We start from the raw sequence: 17,630 nt of genomic DNA on the forward strand, positions 1-17,630 counted from the left end.
CAATACAAATGGGTTTTTTTATTTTAAGATTTACTGAACCATACAAAAACTGACTGCCTTTCTTTAATCCACAGAGTTACATAAAAGAATCATTTATGACTTGAAACAAACCCAAAGGCAGCCTGTGATTGTAAAATAAATCGCAAGCCTTTCAATGAAAACTCAAAGAGTTTGGCAATCCACATGCACGTACATACATGGACGTGCACGCATGGACACACACATGGATGTACGTACACACGGACACATGCACGGATGTGCACACACAGACATACACACTTTGATAATTTGAGAGTATCACAAAATCGAAAATAATTCCACGTGGAGGAAACAAGACAATCTGCAGCCTAACTTGTTCTAAAATGCTTATTCCTCTATCCAGTTAGGTCAGCGGGCCCCAGCCTTTTTGGCACCAGGGACCAGTTTCACGGAAGACTATTTTTCTAAGGACTGGAGGTGGAGTGGGGATGGGGGTTGGGGTGGGCTGGTTTCGGGATGATTCAAGTGCATTACATTTACTGTGCAGTCAGACCTCTCTGCTAATAATAATCTATATTTAGCTGCTCCCCAGCGCTAGCATCACCACCTCAGCTCCACCTCAGATCATCAGGCATTAGATCATCATAAGGACACACAACCTAGATCCCTCCCACGCACAGTTGCAGTAAGGTTCATGCTCCTGTGAGAAGCTAGTGCGGCCACTGATCTGACAGGAGGGGGAAACTCCTGCTCTGCAGCCTGGACCAGTACTGGTCCGAGGCCCAGGGGTTGGGGACCAGAGGTAGGTAATACAAAACACAATTCTTTCCTATCAGGCTGTTCCTAAATCTGGCCAGACAGACAGCATCACTGTGTAATGTTCTATGCCACCCTGAGTGGCAGGCACAGAAATTTGTACCTGTCACCAACAAGCAGCAGCTACACAGGAAACCACCAGCCACTTCAGACCAACCGCCAAGTTGGGCGACCCTGACAGTCCCAGGCGGCAGCAGCTGGCCTGCGTCTCCACCACTAGAGTATCCCTCTGCGCCCCACTGCGCTGCCGCCAACTGCCAAACCAAGGTTCGCAAAGCTCCCAGGAATCGAGCCTGCTGCCAGCGACAGCCCTCGAAGCAGGAACGGTGTCGCGGCGGCGGTGGACGGCCCCAGCCTCACTCGCTGGCTCGCTGCCGGGAGCAAGTCACCACACAGCCGGTGCCGGGCCCTCTTCCCCAAGAAGTTGTGGTGGAAGCAAATGCTGAGCTCTGATTTAGAGGACGAGCTACTGAGTAATTCAAAAGGATTGCTTCGGTCTCCTTGAAAAGAGACGAGGAGGGACACGTGGCAAGGTGGGGAAGCAGAAGAGCCGTCCACGCCGCAACCCGTCAGAGACCACCTCGGCCCTGCTCGCTGAGCCACAGTGGTGGGAGTTACCCCATCTCACCCAAGGGCCTGCAAACTCTGGAACGCTCGCCTTAGGCTGCACAGACTTCTTCCCATGCTCCTGCACTTGCAGCCCCCCAAACCCTCCGGCACCTCCCCGCTCCCCGGACTGGTGCAGGCGGACTCCAGCTCACGCACTCCTCACGAGGGTCTCTTGCTCTGCCCAAGGCAGGCAGGCAAAAGACCAGAGAAGACAGGATGGGGTCCCCAGGCTCTTCTCAAGGTACCTAATAATCAATATTCCAATAAAGCAGTTCGGCCCCCAGCTCCCCTTTCTTCCTTAACATAGCAACACCCGTTCTCCCAACATGTCACAGACTCCACTGGGCAGAGAACAGTGGCTGAGAAAAAAATCACACCCAAATATTCATTCGGGTTTAATTCTAAAAGATGAAAAACACTGGGCCCCACGAAGCCAGAGGAGTATTTCTTCATTAATTAACTACAGCATTAGTCATAGCTGCCCTGCAGTTTTCAAGTACCCTGTTTTCCCACACAGGATACATTTCACCCTCTTTTATCTACTCTGTAGCCAAGTCATCCACCACCTGGAACTAGCATATCCACCCAGAATCTCCGTGGTGACATGTGAGCGCAGTAAATCCAGCGCGTCGAGCCACAGTCGTCAGGCGCAGGAGTCGGAGAACACGACGGGTTTCTCACGCAGGCCGGCGGCTAGCATGAGCACCCACCCTAAAGAAGGAGGGTTTCAGAAATGCTTCTTGATGGTATCAGCTTATTTTCTCTTAAAAGTTCATCCTCTTTTAATTATTTACAACTAATAAAACATGTAATAACACAGTCAAAATTATCAGGGTGACTTCCTTTCAAAAAGCACATGTTTGCACAGTGATTCTTTAGATCCCTTGAACTCGCCGTATCTGTCTTTGAATCTCTCTGGGTTGTGGGTGGGGAGTCAGAGAAGGCTCCACCTGGGCTGTGCCTGGGGCTGCAGCAGGGGCGGCCCAGCGCGGCTCCGGCAGTCACACGCTGAAGTTTTCTAAGCAAAAAGCACAGGTCTGGCAGCAGTGCAGATGGAAGAGTGGAAGATGAGAGAGAAAACTAGGGAAAGAATATTCCAGGTTAGGGACAATCCATACAAAGGCAAGGGAACTGGGAAACATGGCACAACGTTGGGGATGCAGTGAGAGGAGGAAGTTCCGCCATGATGGGATGGAGTGAAGTGGGGAGTGGGAGAAAAAGGTAGGCTGGGGTCCACTTTCGGGCTGATGAATTTGAATTCTGCTTGGAAAGCCACGCAGAACCCACGGACTTCTCTGCACTAGCGAGTGACGTGATGAACGCCATCCTTGGGAAGTTTACTCTGGTATTAACAGAAATGTGGAGGATGGATCATTTCACATGGGGTGTGACATACAGGAACCAGGAGATATCATAACAAATGGTGGCTGAAAATTATAAAGTATCTCATTTTAAGTAAAACTGAGCGAATTTAAACATTACCACATTTAGAGTATTACAGAAGAGTTGCATCATACTCAAGGGGTATGCTCTGAACAGCAGACGTAAAGCAAACTTAATATGCGGTTAAACTATCCTTGAAAACTCCATTTAATCACCGATAAGCACAAGGAGATGCCCCCATGACGGGAGAACTCAGGAACAGACACCACACAGGCGACAAGAGTTTCTGCTTCTGATGTCACCCTGCGCCCTGGCCACTCGCTCATACAGGGATGGCCACATAACCACCTTTGCCCTCTCTGCCATACGTCTGTCTCTTTGCTGAGGATGTCAACCCTAATCCCTTACAGACATCCCTGTGATGCAACACCCCTAAGCGTCTCCCCCACAAAATTTCACATTACAAAAACAACTGAGTCTTCTTTAAAAATGACCCTTCTTTGGTAAATGGCATATAATTTAAAATTATTACCAGCTACACAAAAGTCAATTTCTACTGTTTTCTAGAATCCTATCTAAGGAAGGCAGATGCATGCTCAAGTTCCAATCCGTAAACAGATCATTGCAAGAGCTGCCTTCCGGACACTGTTCATCGGCAGATGGATGGAATCGCCACATTCCCTCATCTGTGTATGAACTCGGGGGTGCTGTGGCTAATTTTCCTCATGGGGTATTCCCATAAAGGAATCAGGAGTGGCATAACCACTTTGAACCTCTTAGAAGACGTCACATAAACCTAAGATGTTATTATCATTATCTCTTACTACCACACTGCCTGGGAAAGCTGTCAGATCTTCGGGCTCATGAAACATAAACATGAACTACTTCTTTGGTTTGTTGGCTTCAAAAGTTCAGGCTATACATTTCTTAATTGCCCTTGCCCAGGTCAAGAAAAAGACTATTTTAAAATATGACACCTAACAATAAAAAGAATGTTTGATGTTATGAGCAATATACACACGTGCACACACACACACAAGCATGCACCCATGCCTATGGCAGAATAAAGGCGGCCACAAGGTCTTTGGCACTCCTCAGGTTGAAAAGTGGCGTCGATGTCCCATTCCCCTACAACCAGGCAGGCTGAGTGACTGATCTGATAGATTGGATACAAGGACAATGATGCTGTACTGTCTCCCGGGTCTAGGTCTTATGAGGGTGGCAGCTTGTTCTTCCTGGCGCTTGGGACACTCTCTCTAGTAGCCCTGAGCCGCAGAACAAGAAAGAAGTCCAGCTATCCTGAGACCTCATGCTGGGGACACTACGTGCAGGTGCTCTAGTCAACTGTCCCAGGAGAGCCCAAGCACACATGTGAATGGAGCCGTCTTGGACCCTCCAGACCAGGTCACCCACCAGCTAAACACCCTCAAGAAACCCCAAGTGGAGCAGAAAAATAACCCGGCTGAGCTCTGCCCAAATTCCTGACCCACAAAATCAGGAGATATAATTCAACGGTTGTTGATTTAAGCCATTACGTTTCGGATGGTTTGTGATGCAGCAATACCTAACTATACCTTAGTTTTTTTGCAACATTTTTACTAATCAACTTGGGCTTAAGCGCTATCTGAAACCGCTGCACAAGATTTAAGAAATTCTTCCACAGGCATCACTATCAGACACACGACACCTGTCCATCAGCTCCATAAAATTCAATACTAGCAAGTTCTTATAGCTGCAGTATGTTTGCAGACAGTATTTTTTAATATCATTACAAAGAACTGCACTTTGCAGCTCTGAAAGTGCCCTTGAGAAAGTTATTTCCTGTTTTAATCACCTCTCACCAGTCATGCCACAAACACTTCAAGTGCCGTGCTCTGTTCGCAGCTTGCCGAGCACACACGGCATTGCAGGAGCACCTGGGGACGGGACCGATGGAAGGGGAGCCAGACGCCCCCGGAGTAGCAGCTACATGAGCTGGGCCTGCCAGCGCAAGCTGTCTACAGGAAGGCTGGCAGATTCTGTGTTAATAACGACAGCTTGGATATCTGTCCTCTTTTCTCTACTTCTAGTAATATGCAAAATGTGTAAATACACAAGAGATAAGGAGCCATGATGACAAGAAAAACAAAAATAACAACGTGATGCTGAATGTAATAAAACTGGTCCCCCGGGCATACAAATCCGTGGATCCACGTTTAGGTTCACGTGGCAGTGTGGCCAGAAGATTCCATTTGCCAGCAACAGCCAGGCCATTGGCACGCTGGTGCCGGGGTAGGAATCATTCAGTGGGAATATTCTAAGCAGCACAATATAAAAGTGTGCACAAGGAATCCCCTACTGGCCTTGTGAAAGCGTGCCGACAGTTTTCTCCAAGAGCAGTGTTGCTCCAACATATGCATGCATATCCACAAACAAGTTCAAAAAGAAACTCTAGCAAGAGAGGAATTTAGTCCACTGCTCACAAGCCTCCTTCTCTGCTGTACACAAAACCAAAAATCTTAGATGTCTGTTTCTATATATCAAAAACACCCCGAGACCTCTCTGAAACTCCCTCTCAATAAGTTGGCACTGAAAAAATGTGGTAGGTATCGCTGTTACAGGCATTTGCCAACAGCTCCCTAAATGGATAGGCAGATAAATAATGCCCCTGATAATAGCACTTCTTGTGCAAGAGCTTTGGATCATGAGTCTTGACCTCAAAAGCTTTACGACACCAAAAGCAAAGACAGAGCTGAAAATACCACTCCCCAGAATCTATAAAGAAGCTTCCCTTCTCATAGGTGGGAGAAAAAAAAAAAAAAAAAAAAAAAAAAAACCAAGGCCAAAACTCAGCTGTTTCAAACTAAAATCCCACCTACTAAAACAGATTAAGATCTGTCTATATTCTCTCAGTTATTTCCCTACCGTTTTGTTATAAAATATTTGAGTGCTCTGGAAAGTTTTCAAAAGCACCATTCATCACTCTTATTAGCAAAGCACAAAAACAAAGGAAGCTGTGAAGGAAAGAGATATACGTATATAAAATTCCAATGTCTTGTACTGTTTTCTCTCTTTTTCACGTCCCACATGAAACTGAAGCTTTGGATTTCAAACATACTCACGTGAAACAATGTTTACAAACAAACACTGGAAGAGATCAGATTCAAAATAGAAACCTCGCACAACTAGCTAAGCTTCATTACTTTAATCACTACTTAGCAACTTCTCTAAATACACACGGGGAGAGGGACGAGGCACTACTTTAATTAATGAGACGTTTAAGGTCCTCAAAGAGGAAAACAACTTTCAATACTGTGGTATGGAAAAGACGGAGGAGAGGAGGTGGTCCCCTCGGATACAAAGCCCACGTGTTGACAGCTCTGCAAGTCTGAGCAATTACACTGCCAGCCAAGCCCAGAATCTGAATGAGTCTTCAAGACACCACTCCCTGTTTAGTATGATAAGTAGGTCAACTCCTGGGTGAAGTCTTCAGGTGATTGGCAGTAGGTGCCTTTAGCTGAACCAAAGTATTAAAGTTACATCAATCTGTCAACCCTTACAACTAACTACCCAAGCAAAAGATGTTCTGTGGCCCTTTCCTGCTGATTTAGCTGCCCAAAATCACCATCTTAAGATCCAGAGAAGAGAACAGAAGGGTTATGGGCACATGAATTATAGAGGCCTATATAATAAAGGATTAGAGAAGTCACAAAAATGTCAACTTTGTCATTTTATTTTATAACTTCAGATTATCTCTCTGAGCTCCCGGGTAGTCTCAGAACTACTACTAGTTAATAAATGCTAAAGGTCTTTAAAACATCTGTGCAGTTTCTAAATACCAATAGTATTTACTGTTGCTGGTTCTAACCTCTCCAAGTTTTAAATGATTTTTTTAATGGAAAATGTGTAAGACTTTTTAAATTATTTTAAATACAGCAAATAAATTTCACATCATCTCCTTTGATCTAGCAGTGTAGCAGCTGCAATTATTCTAGAGAGTAACAAGAGCTAATAGAAAACCCAATGCAGCTAAGACAGTTAGACAAATGCAATTCTCCTTGACCTGTAAAAAAAAAAAAAAAATCAGCTTTAACTACTGGGTGAGCTGAACATTCTTGAACCTAGAATTTTTTTCTCTATTTCCAATAGATTTATAAATACCAACTGGAATTTGCTACTTCTGGGAGAAAAAAGTGGCCCTGTAACAGATCATCTTGAAGAACACCTGATGTCATAAATCAAATAAAAATCAAGTTGACTTTGTGAATTAGCCATTAAAATTGTGCCTAATCTATTTAAAATTTGAAAAAAAGAGAAAATGATCTAACATTGACTAAGAATCTACAAGACAGAGTCATTGCCTACATTAAATCACTTGGTCTTCACCATCGCCAACAAAAATAATAAACTCCCCAAATTACAGATGGGAAAACAGGCTCACAGAGCTGGTGGGGTTTGCCAAAGCTCGAAACACCGAGAGGCCAAGACCAAAAACTGGAAAAGCTCTTCCCTCATGGAATCTTTGGAGCATCCAAACCACCATCCCTGGGCTTTTACTTCCTAAATTGCAGAAGGAGTTTTTCTTGAGTGATTTCTTTAAAGGAGACAGTTTTACCACCCAATTTCCCACATCCAGAGAAGTTCTAATGAGGAAGAGAAAAAACAATTTAGAAAAGCTTATTCAAGCGCACCTTAATTACTGGCAACCATTCTTGGCAGAAACAAAAGAACACAGCTAACGTCTACTCCTATGTTCCTTGCTGTGGTACCTTTTCACATTCTCTGCTTGAATTCTGACAACAGTCCCATGAAGTAGGTGGTATTAGAAGGCAAGGATCCTGCGCTCACAGAGGTTAACTGTTCTCACTCTCAGACGCACAGATGCCTGAGAGATTCCTCTTCTCCTCACGGTCCACAGTGTACCACTTTGATGTTTCCGCTCCTAGAAGAAAAAACACCCACTACCCCACTTTCAACTTTCAGTTAGTTGTGTTTTTGCAAACATCTGTATTTTAAGCAGTGGGTCATAACATAATGAAAGACAACACTGACCCACCAAAGAACATTCAAGGGATTGCTAGCACTGTAGGTTTCCTTGAAAAATATCTTCCTGATAGGAGGTGCCTTCATCATTTAAAATATATTCACTTTATATTTCTCAATAGCACAAATGCCAAAATGCCACCATCTTCCAGATGTAGTTGTTGTTTAAACAGTTCTCAGTCCAAATGATGCACTTAGAGATCCACTTGATTGGTCTAAAAGGTTTTTTCCAGATCTCTAACAAAGTGGTAAAGGTCCCAAATCCTGCATTCAACTTTAATGGATCTAGTGATTAGTCATATCCTGTGCGGTAGTGCATCAGAAACCAATATCCTGTGCATTTTGCCTCCCTCTTTTGCAGGTGCTGCTGGCTGTAATAAAAGAAATCCCAGTTTAGAGTAAAACCCTGCTGGGCAGGAACCTGGCTACCCATTATTCACATATGACTCTGCACGCTGGGTTGCAGCATTATAAATTATACATCTTAAGAATGCCTTTGTGGTATAAGAAAATGTGTTCCCTGGAAAAGAGCTCATTTTTTAATTTTGGATTTAATGTTGGATTTAGAAAACAAAACAACACAGAGATGAAAAATTTTTTTCAATGTTTATTATATACATAAAAGGAATAGAACAGAAAACCCATTCTCGTAACAACCACCTACACAAAAAGAGCACTCTCTTCTTTGTGTATTTAATCTGTTCATACGGCATATTCTGACTAGTGAGCAATTTTATGTTTCTGAGACATACAGCAAGTTGTTTTCGTCAGTGTTGGAGAAGGAAACACTGATTTTTAGTATATTCTATCCCAGAGAGACCTTTTCAAAAATATAATCTCTAGAACATAGATTAGTTTTCTAATCTAAAGGGATGCAGCATAAATAACAAGAACAGAAAAATCATACACTAGAAAACATACATCTGATTCCAAAAATTTAAATCTTACAGTGCCTGAATATTTTTAAAAATGCCAAGAGTGGGAGAAATAATGACTTCATTGTCATTTCTAAAACCACTTAAATGTATCCTACTGTAAAATATCAACCTCATGAATATGCATGTGTATGCATATGTATACACATGTCACACATTTAGTATCATGCAGTATCAGCCATTTATAATTCACAAAGGGAATAGCCTTATGAAGTCACTTCCGAGCATGTGATTTACCTTATGAGGTACTTATCTTGCGACAACAAGGAATTTTGAAGGATGCCCTAGGCAAAGTCTACCCTAACTCTCAACAGCAATGCATTTGACCTGGGGAACAAGCCCCATCATTTTGAAATCAGGGCTGCAAAAAATTCTCACAGTGTGGGTGGGTGGAGTAAGAGATTCTGTGCCCTGTGTGCTCCTCTGAAAAGCCACTGTTGACCCCATACCTTGTGGTCCTGTGAGCACCACAACCAGCCATGCAGACTAGAAATGTCTGCGTAGCTCAAGGAACTGACAGTGGGAGCCCAGCCCAGCACCTCCGAATTACGAGAAGACAGAGATGGGGAAGCAGAGACTCGCGGAGCTTCTGAGATTTGCCAAAGTTCAAAATTTCTGAGAGCCAAAACCAACAAACTGGAAAAGCTCTTCCATGATGCAGAACCCTGGGGCACCTTAATCAGCCTCCATTCAGCAAAGGCAGCTGGTGAGCTGGACAGAAAGGATTCTCTGGCTGAAGAACAGGTGAGGACTTAAAGGGGTAGGGTCGGGGGCTTAGCAAGGAGGTCAGAGTTCACCAGACAGCAACAGGATGGACTGGAAAATCCCCCCCACCCAGAAAGATCCAGCCAGTTGTCATTTGAGGTGTCTGAGTATCTCTGATACACAAAAACACGTTGTTTTATGGCACTCTCAGAACTATAAAATACCTAAAAATGGAGCCTTGTTCACAGTGGCTTATGCAGTCTATTTTTCTAACATCTTCACTGAGGTATAAAAACATACCATAAAATCCACTCGTTTAGATGGCGTACCATTGAATGAGTTTTCAGTATACTCACAGACTTGTGCATCCATCACCATCATCTAAATTTAGAACATTTTCGACACCCCAAAAAGAACCCCCATACCAATTAACACTGTCCATCGTTACCCTCAACCCTAGGCAAACGCCACTCTCCTGTCTCCATAGATTTGCCCACTAGGGCCATTTCGTATAAATGGAATCATACAATATTTGGGCTTTTGTGACTGCCTTCCTTCACCTGATACAATGTTTTCAAGGTTCATCCACGTGGCAGCATGTATCAGTACATTTGTCAGCCGATGGACATTTAGGTTATGAGTTATTCGGCCGTTATGAGTAACGCTGCTATTAAAGACGGCGGAACAGATAACGGAAGGCACAGACCTATAAGTCATTTTCCATAATCTTTCCAAATGGAAAAAATGTTAAATAAGACAAAATAATGACTAAAAGATAAAAATTAGTCACCTTTCTACTTTGTTCATTAAACTATGAATTTCTTTTCATAAAGATCTGCTTTCCTATTCTCCACCTAAAACAGAAAGGCTACCCAAAATAGGTAAAATTATATAAATTTACTAACACCCCTCCCACCTCCCCACTCTATTGCCATTGACCTTGGTCCCAGCTAGGAATGTCGTGGGAGTGTCCCAGCAAGAGGAAGGCACCCTGTGTGGGCTAACCTACCATCTCCTGACGCACAAGACCTGTGGAAAGCACCTTCTGGCCCAATTTTACAAATGTCTTTCCATCCTTGAAAAAAAAACAGAGGGTTCTGGTCATTTGTCTAGTGTTCGCCCTCACCAACTTGCATGCAAACTCTACTGAGAGGTAAAAACCTCCCAGGACAGACGGAGGATCCATCTGTGGGTTAGAGTCCAAGTGGGACTTTAGACGTTCCCTCCACGACCAATTTATCCACCTTCACCATGAGCCAAAAAGCACTTCCCATCGGCCAGATTCTCTCGGTGAAGCTCAGATCCTAAACATTTCCATTTACTCCTGGCACTGACCCAAGGATCCCGACTGACAGAGTGAGAGGCGCCAGAGCAAGCATAGGTGTGTTTCGGGGCCAGATTCCCACACAGCCCTGGCCACCTGCCTTGAACCTAGCCCAGTGCAAACCCCACGACGATCCTCCACTCAGTCTGAAAAACACGCTGAACTCCCTTGAAATAACTGACACACAAAAGAATAACTTCTAAGCACTCCAAATCTCACTAAATCTTAGTTTTCAATTACAAGTTGTTTGTGCCAGTATGTCAAACACACCAAACCTTTTTTTTTTTTTTTTTTTTTGAGACACAGTCTTGCTCTGTTGCCCAGGCTAGAGTGCAATGGCTAATTGCTTGTTGCAACCTCCAAGTCCTGGGTTCAAGCCATCATTCTGCCTCAGCCTCCCGAGTAGCTGGGACTACAGGCGTGCACCACCACACCTGGCTAATTTCTCTAATTTTTGTATGGATGGGGTCTCAGTCTTGCTCAGGCTGGTCTCAAACTCCTGGGCTCAAGTGATCCTCCCAGCTAAGCCTCCCAATCCCTTAGGATTACAGGTGTGAGCCACCGTACCAGGACAACACCAAACCTCAAAGTCCTTAAAATTAGCAAGTGGGGATTACAGTTTTCTGAGCAGAAGTGTATCTGTGTACGTGTGTGTGTGAGAGAGAGAGAGGCAGAGAGAGACAGGGAGAAAAGACGTGTGATGTGTTGATTCTCAGCTTCGTATTTACTCAACCTCTAAGGCTACTATGTGACAGACACTGGCTACACATGTCAGACAGAGGCGCAGCCATTGCTTCACACATCCCACCTGCAGGGAGTTGAGCGCACAAACATTTGGAGCTACGGCAAGTCCCCGAGAGCAGCGCAAGCAGAGAGAACCTCAAACCACTGGGGATGTAGAGCCAGCCCCCCTCCCGCCCCGCACCCTGAGATGGCTGGTCTGAGCTGAGGCTCAAAGAAGGAGGGCAGAGAGAGGGCAAACGTTCCAGGCAGAAGCAGCAGAAAATGCCACAGCAGAGGCAGGAAAGTGCACACAAGTCCAAGTGGGTGGAGTACGGGGTGTGGAGAGTTTGGAAGGCAAGAGGGGTCCCTCCAAGGGACAGGCTGTGCTGAGACAGCAGGACTTGGGGAAAGAGCATACAGGGAAATTTCAGCAGCAGATGACAATGAGATTCAAATCTTAGAAAGATCAGCCTTTCAAACATGTTGAATTTCTTTTTCCTTTTTGAGAGGGAAGACAGAACATGTTAATAAAATAATAAAGTTTCTTTCATTTCACTCTTTTTATGCTTGCCTCTATTTTCTCTCAATGTCTGCAACAGTGTAACTATTTTCCTAAAAGTTTCAATAAGCTTGTAAGTATGTAACAACATGCTGTCATACATTTATTCACAGAAAAATTCCACACCAAGATTTTTCATAAAAACTGTGATTTGCATGCTTTTAGTAACAAACAGGTCCCTCTCCTCCACCCCCAAAAAAGGAAGGCACATTTTCAAAAATCTCTTCAAAGACTCAAGTCTTAAAAATACAGGTTGAGCATCCCTAATCTGAAAATCCAAAATCTGAAATGCTCCAAAATCGGAGACTTTTTGAGTATCAACATGATGACACGCCACAAGTGGGAAATTCCACACGTAAGTACTTAATGCCAACTTAGTTTCATGCACAAAATTATTTAAATACTGTATAAAATTACCTTCAGGCTGTGTGTATAAGGTGTATAGGAAACAAACAAATTGCGTGTTTAGACTTGGGTCCCACCCTCCCAGATATCTCATTATGTGTATGCAAATATTCCAAATTCCAAAACAATCCAAAATCCAAAACACTTCTGGTCCGAAGCATTTTGGATAAAGGATACTCAACCTGTAATTACAACAGGTTGCTACTAAATCATTCCAAAGGGACATGCATGAGGAACAGAAGCAGTGGTCCAAAAACCAGAGGCCCAGATAACCAACCCATACCACGGCCAACACCAGCAGCTTTTACTTTCCCTGGCGCCCACACACATGCACGTGCAATCTGGCCTCCTGAGTGTGGTGCCACATAGGCAAATATTAATATTCTTACCAATTCTTTCAATTAAATTACACATTGCCTTTTTAAGCAAAGAGGAAAAATCCAAGCAAGAATAGTGCAACACTTGTGAAAATTCCCAGGGAGTAAAACCATTTGGTGGATAAAACGCATTAGTAATTCAATTAATTTTTTTATTATTATTTTTATTTTTAAAGACAGGGTCTCACTCTGTTCTGCTGCCCAGGCAGGAGTGCAGTGGAGCGATCACAGCTCACTGCAGCCTCGAACTGCTGGGCTCAAGCGATCCTCCCGACTCCACCTCCCAAAGTGCTCGGATTACAGGCATGAGCCACCACACCCGGCCCTCAGTTAACCTTTACTGAAAAGCTAGTATGGGCCAGACCTGATATTGAAGAGATTCTTAATCATCATCCTATTCAATACTCACATTCACCTTATCAGGGAATATTCCATTCTAGAGATGAGAAAAATGAGGTTTTATAGGGATTGGTTTGCTTAAGGTTAAATGGCTAATAAACCTAGGTCTCCAAACCCATTCCAAAGCTGCCCCGAGAAGAGAGCTACTGGGGGTGGGGAGCAGTGAGCAAAGGGGTTCCAGCAATTTCTGAGTTACTTTCACTCTCTTCTTCCCCTATCACTCAGCAGGCAGTGAGCAGCATTTCTTTAGACTGAAATGCTAAAGAGTTATCTGTCTGAGATCTCATCCAAACAGCTGGCTCAAGTCATCATCCTAGAGGACCACCTGTTGCCCTGCCCAAATACCCAGTCCTTCCCGTTCCATCACACTGCAGGAAGTCCCTGTGTCTTGCCCTGGCACTCACATTTGTCCTCAGCTCGATCCTGACCACTCCCCCCGCCATCTGACATGAACCCTCCAAGAAGCCAAACTGGCTCTGTGTGCCTGAATGGCCCTTGTTCACACTGTTTCCCTTCTTAGAACGCCTTGCCTCCCACTTCTCAGAATCACAGCACACACTCCAGATGCCCCGCCTGGACCCCAACTACAGACCTACAGGATCAGAGTCCCTCTCCCCGCTCCAGGCAGGTGCCTTCTGAGGTCCCTACACTACCCAGTTAGCAAGCACTGCCCTAAATCAAGGCCAGCCTTCCCACCCACCAATGCGAACCCCAGTGACTAAACGAGATTTCCCCTATACACACCCCATGATGACAGCTCCCACCTCCAAAATCCAGGAGCCATTACTCTCTGAACCACGCTGTTGCCAATTAATGCTACCACCTACTGTTATTTATAGCTTTATATATTCTTCCTGTCTCCTAGATTATACTCGTTTTGGGTGCAAGAATTTAGTCTTATATTTCTTCATAGAGCATGTTTTCTACATGGCAGCCCTTCAACAAACCCCTTACTTCCAGCTGGTGGCCTGCACCCTGTGTCCATCAGGAGCCATGGGTATCAGGCCACAAGGACAAGAACAGTTCAGTCCTCCCAGTCTAAGCCCTCACAACAGTCCACATAATGTGGTCTCAGTGTTCAGCACAGGCTCTGCGTAAGCACGGGTGGACAGAGATGAACAGCCATTTCCACCTCAGTGATAACCACAAAAACATTTTTTCACAAGAGAAAAACAATGTTACATATGACTAAGTGTAAGCCTTCACATAACTACTCACTGAGGACATTTCTGGCATTACGTCATGCCACGCCACTGTCCAGAAAAATCGATTTGTTTAACCTGAAAACAGCTCAAATATAATGCCAAAAAATTAGCCCACGAAATTCTTACTGCAGAGAAAGCTTTGGTGGGTTGAGATGTTGGGATCTTTCTTTCTCTTTTCCTTTTTTCCTTGTTTTCTTTTTAGGGTGCTTGGCTAGTTTTGGTACAAAGCCATAAACACGATCTATCCCCATTTTTCCCCACCAGATAGGAGTTCGTCGTGCCACATGTCATCTAGCAACCTAAATACCACTTGACAACTACCCAGCTACCCAATTCTTCATACAGAATTTGTCTTGCAAGGAACAGATAAGAGAATAAATGTTAAAACAGTGTTAATTATGTGTTTGCTTCATAATCACGTTATATAGGGTAGGAAGAGTAGGAACAGAGACTAAAAATTAAGTTTAATCATTATCTAGCAATTTAAGAAGAAAAAATACAAATGGACCTAGAAGACACTCAGGGTCTTACAACACTTGAGTCAACAGACTTGTGATCCAATGACTGAACTCTGTATATGCAAAGCCCATCTTAAAATTCACCTACTGCACTATAAGTTGCACTTAAAGACCATTTAAATCACTTTGGAAAGCCCAGAACTATCTCTGACTCTCCCTCTCATTTATCTCCATCACCCTTCCTTCCCTTCCTTCAGCCCATATGCCCCTTTTCTTTCCTGATGCCTTCCCAGACTCCCCCAAGAAAATTGCACTCCCTTTTCTATGCCCCCAGGTCCCTGTGAAACACCCACTAATATTTAAGAAAGAACAAGGTCCAGATCTATCACCAAAGCCTCTCGACTGTGCCCACCCAGCATCCCAAAGGCATCCTCTTCCCCCTACTGTGTCACATCCATGTCCACACCAATGGCTCCTCCACCCAGAGGACCCTGGGCCCTCTTGCCCTAGACTCTGTTTCCCACAAAGTAGCCAGTGGGTCCCCTAGATGTCCAGCGCCCAAAACAGTGCCTTGGACATAGTAAATGCTTAAGAATGTCTGTGGGATGAATTAATGACTCAGTCAATCAAACAACTCCATTTGTATCTCCCAAACAGGCAATTCGACCTGTCTGAATGATAAAATATGACTAATTTTTAAGCATGTAAAATTAGCAGGGTGAAAGAAAATGTGGATCCCCTTCTCCCTATTCAGGAACCTAGGCACAGTGCAGGGTCCATATTATTGTATTTCTCGTTCCTTTCACCATTCTGTTGGTTTCCAGAGTACATGGACAACTTGATTATTCATTTAGAACACTTGGACTATAAACTGTCACTCAAAAACAATCCTTAAAAATGCTAAACGTTTCCGCTGGATTTCAGGGTCTGATTTTAAAAAAAAAAAGCTAAATGTAAGTTTAGCTTACATTAGCTTACATTGTAAGGTTTTTCTACCCTTATCGGCTTTACCCAATATCCACTAATTTTATTTGATTTTCAATAAAAGAGTTCAACCAACTGTAAGGAACATCTTAGAGCTGTTAAATAAAGCCAATCTTCCATTTTTATGTCAGGTTCCTAAACATCCCCCAAAATTATCTTTCAAAGGTCAAATGTATGCTTTTTTTTCCCAATATACACTAAAAACAAAACAATAAGGGTAAAAAAATTGTTTTCTTCTTAATTTCAGACAGAATTGGAGGATGCCACCCAGAGCACCCTGTGTACACTAAAATCAGGCTGACAAAGCCACCGTCCCCCTCACCTGCAGCCCCAAAGCCCACAGGAGCCAGGTCACCCCACTATTGGGGAACAAATAGCAAATACGGCACCAAAGTGAATACTCTTCCCACCACACATGACTCTAATACAAAGGAAATGTCCTCGGGTGCTTGAGAGAAACTTCAGCGTGGGCTGTTGTCAAACACTGACACAGTCGATAAAACAATGTAACAAAATGCCTTTTCACTTCTGACACATTGTAGAGGAATGCAGTTAAGTGGATACAATATTATCACTCCAGGAAGAAAGAGGGAAAAGCTGCTGCACTCGGAAATCAGGCCCCGGCTGCGCAGCCCCGGCACCACATGGAAGTAGTTCCAGGGAGGTAAGAGCCCAGGTCCTTGCAGGAAAACTTTTAATTCAGTCGCTACTCCGGGGTTGTGCTTTTTTAAGAAGCCCTGCACCGGAGCCTCCTAATCACCGAGATTTGCTCTGCCAGCAAATGCTCGCAAGCGAGCGCAGGCGGGTGTCCCTCCCCGGGCTGCGTCCAGACCCCGAGCCGGCGACTCCCCGGCTGCGGCCCCCACTCTCCGGCCGCCCCCGGCCGCCCCCCCGCGGGGAGGAAAAGGCTCCTCGCTGCGGCCCCCGCCCCCGCCCGGAGACGGGAGTGGAGAGAGCAGGAACGCAGCCACTCTCCGTCGTGCGTGGAATAATTAAACTCTTCTCGCACCGAAAAAGTTCCCTTCCCCAGCCTTTGCCCGCGGGGCTGGGGGCGGGGAGAGGCCTGGGGCTGGAGTTCCACGGCCCGCGGCCCGGGAGAGGCGCCCGGCCAGGCTTCGCCCGCGCCCCCCGCGCGCCGGCTCGGGCTCTGCTCCTCGCGCGGACTCCGGGGAGGCGCCCGCGGCCGGCCTGCGCCGCGCTGCCCCGCTCGCCCCGCGGCGGGAGCCCCAGGGTGCGGCGGGGGGCGCTCGGTGGGGACGCGGGTCCCCGACGCGGGGTCCCGGCGCGATCGCCCCGCTGCGCCCCGCCCGGCCCGCGCGGGGCACTTTGCAGCCCGCAGCCCGGGACAGGGGACGCCCGCGAGGCCCGGCCCGGCCGCCGCACTTTCCCTTTCCCCGCCTCCCCTCCGTCTCCCTCCTCCCCTTTCCAGGAAGCGCCATATTGATCCCGGCGCCTTCCCCCTCCTCCTCCCCCTCCTCCGCCCCCGCGCCCTCCTCCCCGCAGCCCCGCGCCCCGCGCGCCCCCGGCCCCTCACCTTGGCTATGGCCTTCCGGTAGCGGGTCACCGCTTGCTGGATGAGGCTGAAAACTTTCATGTGGCCGTCTCCGCACGGCACGACCACCCGGGTCCTCCCGAAGCACACGGTCACTTTCATGCCGCCGTCGCCGCGGGCTGGCCCGCGCCCCTCGCTGACCGCGGCCGGGGCGGCCCCGGGCCGGGGCGGCTGGACACTCGGCGCGGCGGGGCC

General features: G+C 45.9%; 1 protein-coding gene across 1 annotated transcript in view; it reads right to left on the reverse strand.

The window, feature by feature from the left end:
* Positions 1–17,623, reverse strand: part of PARD3 (par-3 family cell polarity regulator) — a 714,541-nt gene extending 696,918 nt beyond the window's left edge. Inside the window, exon 1 of the mRNA XM_012642182.1 lies at positions 17,418–17,623. Coding sequence (XP_012497636.1) covers positions 17,418–17,537 — 120 coding nt within the window. The 5' untranslated portion in view covers positions 17,538–17,623. The remainder of the gene's footprint in view (positions 1–17,417) is intronic.
* Between the last annotated feature and the right edge of the window lie 7 nt (positions 17,624–17,630).

Source organism: Propithecus coquereli, unplaced genomic scaffold (genome assembly GCF_000956105.1).
Source record: "Propithecus coquereli isolate 6110/MARCELLA unplaced genomic scaffold, Pcoq_1.0 Scaffold177, whole genome shotgun sequence".
Lineage (NCBI taxonomy): Eukaryota > Metazoa > Chordata > Mammalia > Primates > Indriidae > Propithecus > Propithecus coquereli.